Source organism: Heloderma suspectum, chromosome 2 (assembly GCF_057233095.1).
Source record: "Heloderma suspectum isolate Gila_16-S chromosome 2, 16-S_ref, whole genome shotgun sequence".
NCBI classification, from domain to species: domain Eukaryota; kingdom Metazoa; phylum Chordata; class Lepidosauria; order Squamata; family Helodermatidae; genus Heloderma; species Heloderma suspectum.
In genome coordinates, this window is record NC_139459.1 from 72,080,553 (window position 1) to 72,096,497 (window position 15,945).

General features: G+C 42.4%; 1 protein-coding gene across 1 annotated transcript in view; it reads right to left on the reverse strand.

Annotated features, from left to right (window-relative positions):
• Nucleotides 1–15,945, reverse strand: part of TMEM232 (transmembrane protein 232) — a 195,490-nt gene that overhangs the window by 72,444 nt on the left and 107,101 nt on the right. The window contains exon 11 of the mRNA XM_084832088.1: nt 6,066–6,244. Within this exon, the coding sequence (XP_084688214.1) occupies nt 6,066–6,244 (179 nt within the window). The remainder of the gene's footprint in view (nt 1–6,065; nt 6,245–15,945) is intronic.

The window sequence follows — 15,945 nt, forward strand, 5'->3', positions numbered from 1 at the left end:
GCCATATGGCCAGAAGAAGTGGCAATACTTCTTCCAGCTGTGTGACTCTCCATAGAGCCAATGCAATGATGGCAATGGTGTGGGTAAGGGGGGCACATGGCAGGGGAGGGGGAAGAGGAGAGGAAGGGGCGTGATGCAGGAAGGAGTGTGATGCAGCAAGAGAGCTTGTGCTGGGGCTGCCTGAGGTTACCCAGCCCTGGCTTACACTCTCTAAGGAGGCCACCTAGCAATTGGACTTTTATCATGTAAAACTGAGGTAGAGGTAGATATATTGTTTTTCCTTTATGTTGGGGCTCCCTCTGTTTTTAATGTTATGTTAAAAAAAATGTGCTAAAATACTTTACACCTTAAAACAGGGCAACTCCATTCACTGTAAAATGACCCTTTGTTGTGGAATGATAATATATATCTTAATATTGCTGCCTCAGCCAAAAGTCACTTAAAACGCAGCTGTGTGGGCAAGGCTCCATATGACAGACCATCTAAGTGAAATAGCTTCCCATGTGTTTACAGCAACTTCCTATGCACCATCACAAACTGCAGAAAAAGAGAGGTTAACCTACATCCGTTTTCTGCAGATGCTATGTGAAAATCAGCAGACGGAAACCTAGGATCCTGCTTGTGCCATCTGGGAAGTGTTATGAATTCCACATATCCTCTTCATTATCAGGCATTCATGGGGTTGCTTCAAAAATGCATGAGCACAGAACTATACTTATTTCACATCCCACCTTCCCTCTTGGATTTTTCGGGTATTGTACATAAGATTTCCAAATGGTCTCCCATCCTGGCACTGAGCTTCAACAGGTTTGCTTCATAGGTACATGATTCAAGCCATTCTCTAACACCTTAATTTTTACAAACAACTCCCAGGATGTACTGTTCCTTGAAATTGCATACACATACTGTGAGTGTTATAGTAAAAACACTGACTATCAGCTCACCATTCTCTTTCTTCAATAGAGAGCGAAAGAGCAAAAACCTTAAGTTCTGCTCTTAACTTGCACCTGTTCAATTGACCAAAGGCAAACAACCATGAATACCTAAACAAAAATACCTAGGATGTTCACCAGACAAACTCCCCTGTGTCCTCTACACTATCAAAGAGCTGCATTTTAAATTGCCTAGACCTATTTCTCTCTCAGTTAAATAAATCAGACATTCTTATATAATTTCCTAAGATAACAGGAATGGGCAGAGTGTTTAATGTATAATTTAACTTTGCTACAGACACAGCTTACAGCAAATTTATCTTCTTTACCTGTTGGAATTATAAAACCTATTTCTGTAATTCTCTCCAGCACTGTGAAGAATGGAATTTATATTTTCAAAAGAATATACATAGGCTTTCAAAATGCCAGACATCTGATAGCCAGAGATGATAGCCCTTTGGTCCACCCCTTGTGGGGCAGAAAATGTGGTCCTTCTAGGAACCACATGCTGTTCCTTCCATTTTTACTTTACCATTACATTGTAAGTGGTGCATCCAATGAATATTCTAACATTTCTAACATTAACAGTTCTAAGGGCTTCTCTACACCAGGCATTTATCCTGCACTTTTTCCAGGGCTTCTGCTTCCAGATTTCTTGCGGGATTAAGATTGGCCCCTTTGCACATGGGTTTTTCCAGGGGAGGTCTTTCTCTACAAGTTCTATATGTTTCATTGCACAGCCACTAGATGGCACTGTGGTATAGCTGCAATATAGTGGGATTCCAGAAATTCACCAGCAGTCGGAGTGCTTCAAAGCATCATAAATATTTATTGTCGCATTTTCCCCAGTAAGAAGCAAGCCGCTATGATGGCCAGAAAGCATTGAAGAGTTCCTGGAGGTTGATGACATCATGTAAAGGACCCTCAAAAAATGTGAATGACCAATCACAAGCACACAATAAAAGTCTTGTGTAGAGAAGCTCTAATGTAAGTGAAATAAACCAAACATACAGCTGTTTTTGTTTGTTTTCTTTTCACCCTATAAGTACCTACTTTAATTACACAAAACTGTAGACTGCATAAATAGCAAATGTAGCTGAGAGGTAAATCATGCTTGTCTTTTGTTGCTTGAATACCTATTGTTTAGTTCAAATATTGGTAATACATGTAATAATATAAAGTGTTAAAATAATCCATTCATGATTATCAAATCCCTTTTAAAGCATCAATCAAAGAAAATTAATTCAGTGCTTTGCTTTTCCTCCTCAATGTACTATTGGTTCCAAGGAAGGTCTTGGAATAAATGTTGACTTGTTTTGCCAAAGATCTAACTTCCTTTCACATTCATTTTTTTAACATTTGAAAATATTAAAACTGCCATATTGCTCATACTTCAGTTTTCTTAACACACAAATGTTAAGTGTCTTTTGTAGTATATTTCATAAATTTAAACTGTACTGTTTAAGATGTCAGAAATCATTTTCCCCCCAGAATCTTATTACTTAGCTATGGTACAGTCACAGATATGAAGAATAGTTTTGCGATGTGATTAAAACATTCTGACTACGATTTGTGGTTTGTGGCCCCCTGACTCTTGCTGACTTTGGGGCACATGATTTAATAGTTCTGACTATGATTTAAGGAAAGGGCCACAGCTTTGTGGTAGAGCACATGACTTGCATGCAGAAGGTCCCAAGTTCAACCTCTGGTGTCTCTAGTTAAACGGGATCTCTGACAGCATCACTGGGGGGCGGGGGGAACCTTGTCTGAGGCCCAATTTATAAGTGGCATGGACCATGGGTAAAGTGCTTATCCATGTAAGCATCTAAATGCATTTATCAGATGTGTCAGCCCATCCACATCTGGCATTATTAGTATTTAAATGGTGCAGATGGTGATCCTAGAGAGCTGCTGCCAGTCAGTTTCAACAATACTGGGCTAGATGAACCAACAGTCTGACTCAGAAAAGGCAGCTTCCTATTTCAGTCATACATGATCCACAAGTCAGCCAGATTAGCCAGGAGGACTTCTATACACAGCCTTATCTGCTGCATCTTTAATCAGATAAAGCTTATTCCCAAGTACATCTGCATATGACTGCAGCTTCAGACATAGATCACACAGCCACACACTATTTATTGATTCTCCATATAGGCTGTGCTACAGTGGGACAAGTGTGGTCAAATGCCAACCCAGAAAACAGTTTTGCCCATGTTTTCCCCACTCTACCCAGCAACAGCTTTGCAGGTTTATGGCACTTTTGAGGGGCAAATAGCAACCGGGGGGGCGGGGGTGTTGATCCAGATTGGGAGCACATTCCAGATTGGGCCCCATGGCTGTTTTTTGTTCTTCAAAATAAGAGTGGCCAGTGAGCCCACATTTTAAAAAGTGTGAACATGTAGTTTGGCCCCAATTTTCCAGAGCAAAACAGGTCTCCAAAGTTCTGGACATAGAAGGAATGAGTAGTAAATGTGCCTCATTAACAGATCATTATTCCACATTGAACACAAAAAACATAATTTTTCATATGCATGTTCAACGCTCATTCTCCTCTTCTAATTGTTCCTTTTCCCCTGAACATTGCCTCCTTTTCTCCTTCTGGACTAGATATATTATATCCAGGATTCCTATATATCCTCACTTGTCCCACTATCCTGAGCATTTTTTTTATTGTGTCACTTAGGGCACAATCCTATGCATGTTCAGACGGAAAAAAGTCCTACAACTCCCAGCATTCACCAGCCAGCCATGCTGCATAGCATTGCTCCCTTAGTTGATTGATCACTTAGCTGATTTATTACACCATCTCCCACAGCTCCTCTGATATAGTTTGCTGTGTGTGGTCACCACCTTTTCCTGCATGGACACCTAAACTTTGAACAGCTGCTTAACTCATGGAAATTCAGCAGATGAAGCTGAATCTCCATGTTAGGAAATACTTTACCTGCTGAATTTCTACCATGTAGCCATTTTACTAGAATGAGACCTACATCTACACATTTTAAGAAGATTTCCCATTACTGTTTTCTATAAAGAAAAAAGACTTGCATTTTTAGCAGCACCTAGAGGCAACAACTCAATAAAAAAAAACTAAATAAAATCTTAAATTAGAAGTTTAATTAAGGCATGCTCTCCTAGATGTGAATCTTATTGTAATCACTGTTATTTAGTTCTGTATAAATATGTTCAAGTTTAATATACAAAGCAGAGATTGATGTCTCAGAATCTACTTCTTCCCCCCACCCACATCCCCCAAATTATTTTTTTTCTAGTCCCACCACTGAGTATACACTACAGGGGAACATGCCTAGTGGAAAAACAATAATGTGGACTGTATATGGAGATGAGATGCATTGGCCATGGGGAAAGGGTGTGATGGTTTCCACAATCCACATAACATCTGGTTCACATTACATGATGACCCAGAGAAAATAGTGAGGCTTAAATGCGTGAACTGGTCTGCAGACTGGCTTAGACTGTAAACGCATGTGCAGTGTGGGAAGTCCCCTCACTACACTGATGCCATGGGACACAAGAATGAGATCTGTGCTGGGGGAAGAGGAGAAGGAAGTGGGGGGATGACATGGATGGAGGGATGTGTGGAGGTGATGGCCAGCTATATTTCCCTGGCAGCTGACCCAGAACAAAAGAAGCAGGCACCAGTGTCCAAATCACTACCTTAGCCAGGAGCAGTGATTAGAGCCTGCTTGGGAACAAAGGGCTACTCATGAACAGGAAATGGAGAAGCAAAACAAGAAATGTGTGTGACTTGGAGATTTGCCTGTGCAAGAGGGAGAACCTAAGCTGCTCTCAGAACAAGTCAGGATTCAAGGTGAAGAGCAGCATGGGTACTTATAACCTTCTGCCTTCTAATGTCTTGGGCAACCAGTTGGGGTTGGCTGGAAGGAGGGTCTCAATTGGGAAGGGGGAAATGAGATGCATCACCAACACACACACTCACCTCAGGAATTGTCATATTGTAGCCATTTTCTTGAAAGCACCACTAATAGGGAGGGAAAACAGATGAAATGCAAACACTGCAATGTAAGTGATTTGCAAGATATATTATGGCTTAGCACATGATCTATGACATGTAATAATGCTCTCTTATTTGCATTTACATGACAACCCAGAACTATTAAAATTGATGGGATTTTTGTTATTGGCTTCATTGGAAAATTGATTGCCCTCTGCACTATTGTAAGTAGGAACTGTAACATTCAGTCAATACACTGGAATTCTATAGATTTGGGCCAGCTCAGTATAAATTATAACTGTTCAACAGGACAATGGTAATCACAGGAAATGTCAGTACTAATAGTTGATGAAGATTGCAGAAGGTTCTCAAGAAAAAACAACAAAAAAATTCAAGTCTTCAGACAAGTTAACAAAGCATTTCTTTGGGATGTCTGTCTCTGCATCAGGCATAAAAATCAAGGTATACATAAACAACAGTTGTAATAATAATATTTAAGTCACGGGTAGGACTTAATATTTAAGTCCAGATGTTGTTGAATTTCAACTCCCATCAACCCTAGCCAGCAAAGCTAATGGTGAGAGATGATGAGAGTTGTAGTCTAACAACATCTGGAAGCCACACGTTCCTCGTTCCTTATTTAGGATGCAATCCTATGCATGTTCAGGCAGAAAAAATTCCTACAATCCCAGCATGTCTGAACATGCATAGGATTGTACCCTTAAGTGCTTTCCTAAACAAAAATCCATCCGTCATCTAAATAATGTCAGTCTTTTTAAGTATTCTTACTTCAATTAAGTAGCAGAGGATTTGCATTACTGATTATATTCTTTGTGAATTATGTCAATGGTTTAGCACAGTCAGAAGTCCCACTTAGTTCAATGGTATTTACTCTCTTGTAGGTAAACATAGGAGCCTGAGACAATAATTTTTTGTTCAAATTTCTGTTTAAAAATGTGTTTTAAAATGACATCACTTCTTTTTTTATAAGTAGTGGGTTATTTGAGCATGCCACTAATATTAACTGCGGGTCCTTGCTGCTTGCCATGTGATTGTTCCTGTAATTGAAAGGTACCTACATTTTTTATCCAAAAACTAATTGGTTAGTGAAGATACAGTAGCGGTTGTGTTTGAGCAATAACTTATTTCACACCTACCTCTGCTACTTTTGCAGCATCCAGGACTCGACTCTCCTTTTCAGTGTCCTTTTGTTTCTGTAAAGATCTCCACACGGCATTCCTTAAGCCTTCTCGATTCATGTCCCCAGAGAGTTCACTGCGCAGGATAACTAGATTGTAGATCGCACCATAACGGATAACCCAGAAAGGATCATGACCTGCAAATAATGATGCTTTCATGTGCCATGAACATTGCAACTTTTCTATCAGATTAAAACATTAGAAATGTTTTGCTGAATCACACCGAAATCCATGTGGTCTAGCATTCTTCTTGGGACAGCAGCCACCAGATGCCTTTGCAAGCTCAGGTTGAATTTCAACATAACAAGGCCATTTAAACAAGTTGTGGAAAGCACTTACCCATGTAAATGTTCCATGCAACTGTCATCTTGTTTAAAAGGCACTTATGGTGTGCACTGGGCCATTTGCGGCCAGCATTAGCATCCCAGCAGCATATCCTTCTGGTCCACAGACTGTTGGGTGGGCCACTGGTAAAGCGGAACACAAATTGCCCATCACATATACTCTATTACTTTTAAAAGAAATGCCAGCGAATGAAAAAATCTACATCACCATGTTTTTGCAGGAGAATAAATTTATGGCTACCCCTCAATGGCTACTTCCACATTAGGGATTATATCCAATGGTGTAGTTCTGCCAGTGGGAAGGAACAGCTGGCAGAACGGATTTCCCCCTCCCCCCTTGAGCCCCCCACATGCCCTCAAATCAGCTTTGGAGGGTTGGGAGACCATCCGGACCAGATGTGTGGCATGGGAAGGGTTGAAGGTGGAGGAGACGATGGGAAAGCCCATCATGAAATCAGAAGTCCTGTTATGCAAGCAGACTTCCACTCATGCCAGGGCTGAATCTAATCCTAGAAGTTTAGTCTGGAGCAGACATTCTTTGTTCTCGCACTTCTTATAGAAAATCCAAATGACACTGTTAACTGTTTTCATTGCAATGTTTTCTGTGTTGTCTCTTAGAACATTCGTACATGAGGCTTTTATTGAGCACTCATGATTGGACACGCACAGTTATTTTCAGGCCCTTTTCATGATGTCGTCAACCTCTAGGGCCCCTTCTGTCCTTTCCGGTGATTGTAGTGGCTTAATTCTCTACAATAAGGGACTCAAGCACAATAACTTTCTGGTGAAATTCTGGAGTCCTGCTATATTGCAGCACCATCTACTGGCTGTATAATTAAAAATATAGGACTTGCCCTGAAAGAAAAAAATGGATGAAACCATGTGAAAAGCAGCCAATCTTAATCCTGTAAGGAATTTGGAAGCAGAAGCCCTGGTAAGGGTGCAGGATTTTAGCCTGGTATAGAAATGCTCTTAGTCTTTTGTAAGACCTGATTTTTAAAGAGTTTAAAAACAAAATTGTAGTGCCAACCCGTTCAACGTAGACTGACAAAAATGCTGAGGCTTTTTAGAATTACTGTCCTTTTAATTAGTAGCTTCCTTCTTGCAACTTTTATTGCTTCCAGTTCAATGCGGCACCATTATTACTGATTAACAGCCTCTTCACTGCACCATATTCATTCAGTCCTTGTTCCTCCCAGGAAAGAGGGGAGGTTAATTATTAATTTCCTCTCATTTTTTCTTTTCATTTTTATTACAGAATTGCACTGTTTTGATAATTCCCCTAATTAAGATGCAATTAAGAGGCAAGTCATCAGGAATGCTGCTATTGTGCTGACCAAGAAGCAATATAAGGAGTAGAAGCTGCAAGGAGGTAGCTAATAATTGCAGCATATTGTTAACTTTCATTATTTATTTGTAGTTATACATTGCTGTAAATCACCCTGATCACTGTGACTACAGTGGAAGGGTGGGTGATAAATTTCCTTTAATGGTGCAGGGGACCCTTGCTGAATGGGACTTACTTTTGAGTAAACATTGGTAGAAGGATCTTGTCCATGGGGACAAGCATTGCTGGATAAAAGGGTGTTACTTCTATATGGCACCACCATTTTAATTCCACTTTCAGTTGATTGCAGTCAAGCAATGCATCAGCAGTACTAAGAAATCCTAAAGTGGAAGCCACCTTGTTTGCCCCAGAATCTGGTATTGAGGGGAAAAAACTGCTGCTGTAAATGGAAGTTCTATGTTGTAATCTGTTTAGTGACATCAAGAACCACATTTTTTTAATTAAATATGGAACAAATGGAAGAGAAGGAAAATAAATTATTTTAGGTATTTATGGGGAGAGATGGACAGAACAGGGGCTTACTGAATTCACACACCAGCAGATGCTTAATTCTGAAACATAAGAGTAACTACTGCTCTCAGTTTATGGATTTTGTTTGCTGAATGTGGCACAACAGAATTGTTGAAGATGAATAAGCAGTTGAAGGGGAGAGAAGATCAGGAGGATATCAAAAGGGGCTGCCTGTGCTTTTTTTTTTCATGAAAAGATGCTTATATGCTATATTTGTGCTCATGCCATTATGTTAGGTGTGAAGAATATGCTGAGCTTGGAAAAGTGGCTTGATCCCAGGCCATCTCAGCAAGCAATTGTTCAGTCTGAAGGCAAAAGCATAGCTGTTCCCTTTCCAGCTGAAAACAGAAATAGTACAAAAACACACGCAAATGTAACAATATTTAGTGTGTCTAAAGATCTGAGAATGTTAAATTGCTGTGCTCATCCGTGAGAAATTCTTTCCCCCCCCTCCTACCTTGTATCATGTTATCTTGGCATTAGCAACATTACTTACATCATGTCCTCCTAATTAAACAGGGAATTTAACAAATACTGAGGAAACATTAGTCATCTCTTCAGAGGCCTGTGCTACTCTAATGTGCTAAGTGTCTCCCAAAACGGAGCTCCACATCTTTCAATCTTCTGAAAGGCAGTGGCAGTTTAACATGGCCCATCACTAAAAGGTTGGTCTCCTTGTATTGAATCAGGTTGCTAGATTTTTTTTTAAGTAACCACTTAGGCTACAACCCTATGCACACTTACCTGGGAGTAATCCCCATTGAACACAGTGAGGCTTATTTCTGAGTAGACATCTACAGGATTACACTGCACATGTTTGTAACACAGCATACTCAGGTTGAACAAGGGAAACAAGAGAATTGTGGTGTTTTCTTTGTTTTTTAAAGTATCTGCATCTAGAGTATTTAATATCAAGGAAGCAAACTAGTTCCTTTCCTTGCATGTACAGAAATGTAATAACTGTTTGATGCAAATAATTATGTACTGAGTTTTACAGACATAAAAACATGCCTTCTGCCAGCAGTTTAATTACTACTGAGCATTCATAATGACCCAAATATGGAGGACCTGTCCACTGATACAAAGAATATTTTAATGGAACAACATTGATCCAGGACTATTTTTATTTTAAAAAATTAATAACTTTTGGTTGGTGCACACTTTGTTTATTATACAGTCTGAAATTCCTAGCAACTAGGCTGCAGTCCAGTGGCTCTGATATACATGTAAAGCACCATGGGCAGGCAGGGGGTTGGATTCAATGCTTATGCAATGGGACTACCACTGATATGATGGGACTGCCCTGCCCCCTTCTCTCCACTGCAGCCCCCTGTGCACACTCCAAATTTGAGGAGGGGCATGCAGGAGGCTACGGGGGGAGGCTTCCTTTGGGGGTCTTTCCTTTTGATATACTTGTCCTTAGCTTGAGAACAAGAATAAATGCAGCCTGGTAAATTGCCTTTAACATAGGAACTCAAGAGGAGGCCTGCTGGATCAGACCAAAGGTCCATCTAGGCCACCATTTTATTTCCCACAGTGGCCAACCAGATGCCCCTGAGAAACTTATAAGCAGGTCATGAATGCAATAAGGCTCTCCTGTTGTTGCTGCCCAGCACAGGTGCTGAGTGGAACACACTACCTCTCAACCTGGAGGTTCCACATAGCCATCCTGACTTGTAGCCATGGACAGATTTGTGCTCCATGACCTTCCAGTCTCTTTTCAAAGATTTCTAAGCTGGCAACCATTGCCACACCTTGTAGCAGCCAATTCCATAAATTAATTACATATTTTTGCCTCTCAAATTATGCTTGAAGAATAGATATGATCTCCAAAACCTCTTCTGCTTCCCTTTGCTTTCATTGCAAGAACTCTTGGTAATGATCCACCCAATTACCTTTCATACTTGTTTACCCTTGGGAGCTGCTGCAATGAAAATCCTGAGAAAGCCTGAAGGAGCATGCATCTTCTCTTATGCAAGCACATCACTGCATGTAGATCATGGCCAAAGAGGTGGAGGAAGCAATCCTATGGCCACTAGTCAGTGGCTAGACAGCCATAGGATACATCAGTTTCCAGGAACCGACCTCGGAGCCTGTGTTCCAAGGTCAGTTCCCTGAGAACTGCCCCCCCCCACCGCACTGCCTCGTAAGAGCAGCGTGGAGCGGCATTAAAGGGGCGTTCCCAGGGGTGGGGTGGGGCGAGCAGAAATGCCAGTATAACACGTCCTATGTATTGTCCGGCCGCTGCCGCCCCCACTCCGACTTCCCATGGCTAGACAGCCGAAATTGGCTGTCTAGTCACAAATGCAGGGCAGGAGAAGCATGGAGGAGACGATCCCCTCCGTGCTTCTCCTGCTCTGCATTGGATAGGCGGTCACCTCTGAGTTCGGAGGTGGCCACCTATCCCCAAAGGATTGTGCCCTAAGGCTGCAATATTAACCAGACCTACTAGGTCTGGTTAACTCAGCTTAACTCAATGGAATTTTACTTGTTAATAAACATGCTCAGGGCTACGCTGCATGGCTGTAATGCTACGTACATTTTGGCAGAAAACTCATTTTGTTATTTCCAAATAAACTTGCATAGGATCAAGCTGCAAAGCTCAACTATATATATATATATATATATATATATATATATATATATATATATACATACATACACACACACACACACACACACACGAGGCAGCGGTGGCTTAGTGGTTAAGACGCTGAACTGCAGACTGGAAGGTCGGCAGGTCAGCAGTTCGAGACCCGAGTGCTGCGTGACGGAGTGAGCTCCTGTCTTCAGTCCCAGCTTCTGCCAACCTAGCAGTTCGAAAGCAAGAAATTGCAAGTAGATAAATAAGTACTGCCTCGGCGGGAAAGGTAACAGCGTTCCGTGCACCTTGGTGTTCAGTCATGCCAGCCACATGACCACGGAAGCGTCTTCGGACAGCGCTGGCTCTTCGGCTTAGAAACGGGGATGAGCACCGCACCCTAGAGTCGGACACGACTGGTTGGGGACACCTTTACCTTTTTATATATATATACACATACATACATACACATACATACATACATACACATACATACACCTGAATGTAAGTCACCTTGAATGCAATAGGACTTACTTCTGTGTAAATATGGATGGACTCAAGCTGCACACTGGCTTAAATTCATAAATATCCACACACAACTTGTTTGTGGATCACAACCCTACAAGTCAGCTGTTAAGAAATTATATGCAATGAGTTGTTTGATTGAGTAGGTTATATTTTACTTTTTAAAAGATATATAGGGTAAAATCCAATGTTGCATGCTCAAATTTCCACTCACACAACCAGACTTCCCCACCCTCTCTTCTCTCTGTAGCTCTCTACACACCACAAAATCTGCTCCAGAGACTTCCTCCACCCTCTGGCAAAGATTTGGGGGTGCATGGATGGGCTCTCTAGCCCAAAGTTTTCTCTAGCCCCTAATTTTTTTTTACAAACAAATCATTACATTTATTATTGAAATTTTAGAAGACCAGCAGGAAAGCCTTTGTTTTTCTTCTTAAAGCTACAGCAGTGTGATGTGACTGCAAAAGAAGGCAAATGCAATTTTAGGTTGCACCAACAGAAGTATAGTTCCAGACTCATGGGAAGTGATAGTTCCACTCTACTCTGTGCTCATCAGACCTCACATCAAATACTGTGTCCATTTTGGGACACCATACTTTAAGAGGAATTCAGATAAATTGGAATGAGTTCAGAGAAGGGCAACAACGATAATCGGGGACTAGAAAGGCAAGATTGAAGGAACTGTATATGTTTAGCCTTTAGAAGACTGAGGGGGTGGAAATGATAGCATTTTTCAAGAATTTAAAGGGTTGTCACACAGAAATGGGACTCAACCTGTCGCCTGCCATCGAAGACAGCAGGACACAAAATAACAGGCTTAAGTTACAGGAAGGCAGATTTTGGTTGAACATCAGGAATGGTCAGAGCACTCAGACAATGGATCCAACTGCCTGGGTCTCCAACCCCTAGTGGGGTCTCCATCGCTGGAGGTATTCAAGCAGAGACTGGATGGCCACTTGTCAGGGATGCTGTAAACTGGATTCCTGGATTGAGCGGGGTTTTGGACTCAATGGCTTAAATGGCCCCTTCCAACTCTATGGTTCTATGATAAGAATATTCCTGTTGTAGCTTATTCTTGATTTTTTACTAGTGGGTTATTCTTGATTTTTTTTTACCTTTTTTGTTAATTGGTGGCAAGAACCGTAACAATTGCTGAAGTTGCTTAGTGAAAATGTTTGAATGTATATAAATTGCAGTATGGCTGCAAAAATAAGGGTTACATAAAGACATTTTACAGTGTTGGCTTTGAAAGGTCTGCAGACCAGATAAACTGCCCCCCCATCCCCCCCCCCGAACTTTTAGGTTCGGCTATAGGCCTGTACAGGGGCTGCAGAGTGGGACATTTTCTCTGTTGGCAGATGCTGTACTGTCAGTAGATGGACACAATTGTATTTCACCCATAAAGGGGAGTGTGACCTTGTTGATTCCCCTTGATCTCTCAGCGGCTTTCGATACCATCAGCCATAGTATCCTCCCGGGATGGATCTCTGAGATGAGAGTGGGAGGGACTGCATTGCAGTGGCTTCGCTCCTACTTGGATGGTTGGCCCCAGAAGGTGGCACTTGGGGAGATATTGCTCAGCCCCATGGAATATCCAGCGTAGAGAATAGGGGGTCAATTCTGTCCCCCATGCTATTTAATATCTACATGAAACCACTGAGTGTGCTCATTCAGAGTTTTGGAGTGCGCTGTCATCACTATGCTGATGACACGCAGCTCTGTTTCTCCTCTTCATCTTCTTCAGATGAGGCTGTGGATGTGCAGAATCGATGCCTGGCTACAACAATGGACTGGATGAGGGCTAATGAACTGGGACTCAATCTAGACAAGACTGAGATGCTTTTAGTGGGTGGTTCTCCTGACCAGATGGAGGGTGCTCAACCAGTTCTGGATGGGGTTGCACTCCCCCTGAAGGAGCAGGTTTGTAGCTTGGGGGTCTTCCTGGAGCCATCTTTGTCACCTTAGTGGCACGGAGTGCCTTCTACCAACTTCAGTTGGTGGCCCAGCTATGCCTCTATCTGGACAGGAATAACCTGGATTCAGTTGTCTGTACTCTGGTAACCACCAACTTAGATTACTGCAATGTGCTATATGTGGGGCTAAAGACGATTCAGAAGCTGCAGCATGTGCAAAATGAAGTGGCCAGATTGATAACAGGGACAAGAAGGTGTGAACATATGACACCAATTCTGGCCTGCTTACACTGGCTGCCTGCATGTTTCCAAGCCCAATTCAAGGTGCTGGTTTTGAGCTATAAAGCTTTACATGGCTAAGGCCCACAATACCTGATGGAGCACCTTTCCCAGGATGAACCTACCTGTATAATACATTCAGCAGCTAAGGCGCCTCCAGGTGCCTCTTCCGAGAGAGGCTCGGAGGGTGGCAACAAGGGAGTGGCCTTCTCGGTAGTGACCCCCCAATTATGGAATGATCTCCTTGATGAGGCCTGCCTGGCAACAACATTGTTATCTTTTTGACACCAGATTAAAACTGCCCTCTTCTCTCAGGCATTGAACAGCATAAAATGAGTTTTTAATCAGGTCCTGGATTGTCTTTGGCTGATAGTTTAAAAATTACTTTTAGATATGTGTTGCCTGTGTGTGTGCTATCTGTTTATATGTTTTTATGTAAATAGTTTTTATATTTTGTATAATGTATTTTAATTATTTTTAATTTTTGTGAACCACCCAGAGAGCTTTCGCTATGGGGTGGTATAGGAATAAAATAAATGAATGATAAGGAACAAGGAACTTTGACAATCATAGGCAGATCTCTTTTTTAAGTGAAATATTAATTAGACAAGAAAAGAATAATTATACAAGAACTGTTGAGATCATGTCAAGCATATGAATGAACAAATGGCACCACATAGGCTTGGTGTGAGCAATTCAAATTACTTTCATAGAGATTTAATCTTGAAATTCTTTTGATATTGAGATATGATCATTGAAGTGCTAAAATTATATCAAAACAGTGAGAAAAGTAAAATGACCAAGCAAGGGGGCGACATCATATATTTGTTTAAATATGTTTTTCACACCACGGAGCCTTCTAGAAGTGAAGCGAGGTTTTTCCAGGTTTCAGGGACAAATTGCATAGCGCGGGTCACCAGATTACATCAGTTAATGAGCAGAAGTGGAGCTACATTTCCACCCAGAGTGTAACAGTGAGTCATGAAACAAAAGGCCAGTGCAAAGATGAAATCAAGTCCATTTGAAAGTGTTTTAGAAAAAAAAATCCAAATAAAAAAAACCTTCAAGGCCAATTTACAGGACCAAATTGGCATGTTGATAATTAGACTGAAAATTGTATGCAGAGTTTGAGATGGAAAGATGTTTGAGAGCTTCGGCACATGTCTGTCTTGCAATTCAACTCACATTCGCAACATAGGCTGGATCTACATTTACCGCCTTTTTTCGTTTCCAATGAGGTTTCACCGCCCGCCTTTCACACTACGTAGTAGCTGCCTCGAATTGGAACCGGAATTTCCCACTTCCGTGCTTCCGCTTTCAATACCCTAATATCTAGGGATGGCAGAGAATTTCTCCCCGAAACTTCGGGGGGCCGAGCGCCATCGTGTTCGGCCCCCTGAACAAGTTTCGGGGAGAAATTCTCTGCACCCCCCCCGCCCCCCGCACCCCCCCAGGACGGGACTTACCTTTGGCGAATGTCCCTCCCGGCGGCGGGTCCAGCCGGCAGTTCGGCGGGTGTTCGTCCGGGGCGGGAGCGGCAGCCGGTCTTTCGACCGGCTGCCGCCGCCGCCATTCCAATCAAAGAAAAAAAAAAACGCCCCCGTGATAGGCTACGTGACGATTAACGTAGCCTATCACGGCTAGATTTCCAAAGTCAGCTGTGATAGGCTATGTAAATCGTCACGTAGCCTATCACGGGTGACTTTAAAAAAAAAAAAAACTTTTGAGTTCGTGGCTGGGCGAGGCGAGGCGTCTCCTCCCCGGCCTGAATTTCGGCCGGGCGAGGCGGGAAGCCTCCCCCCCGGCCTGAATTTCGGCCGGGCGAGGCGGGAAGCCTCCCCCCCCGGCCTGAACTTCACGGGGGGAGCAGCGAAGCGCCTCCCCCCCACCGCGAACAAGCTTCGAGGACTGGTAAGTGACTTTCATCCACCCCTACTAATATCCCAGTATTTCCCCTTAATGTGCTCTGATTTTCTGCCTTCGCTACCATATCCGGTCATAGTCCCCTCCCCCACCTGTCCACATACAGCGGTGTTTGTATTTCCCTTCACAACTTCGAATCTTCGAAGCTCATGCCTGAATTAGAAAAAAAAACATCTGATTCTGCGAGGATAACGCCTTAATTTTAAAAAAACATCTGGAGCGGGGGATAGGAGGGGGTAAAACTTAGTCTCATTTGAAGGGATAGAACAACCCCCTGCTCAGTGCAGGAAGCCTGATTCCCAGGTGTTCGACCATCCAACTAGTGACCAGGGCCGACCCTGCTTAGCATCCGAGAGCAGACAAGCATGCGCAAGAAAACAGCAGGAAAACAGCACAGTGCTCGAGTGTGAACCGG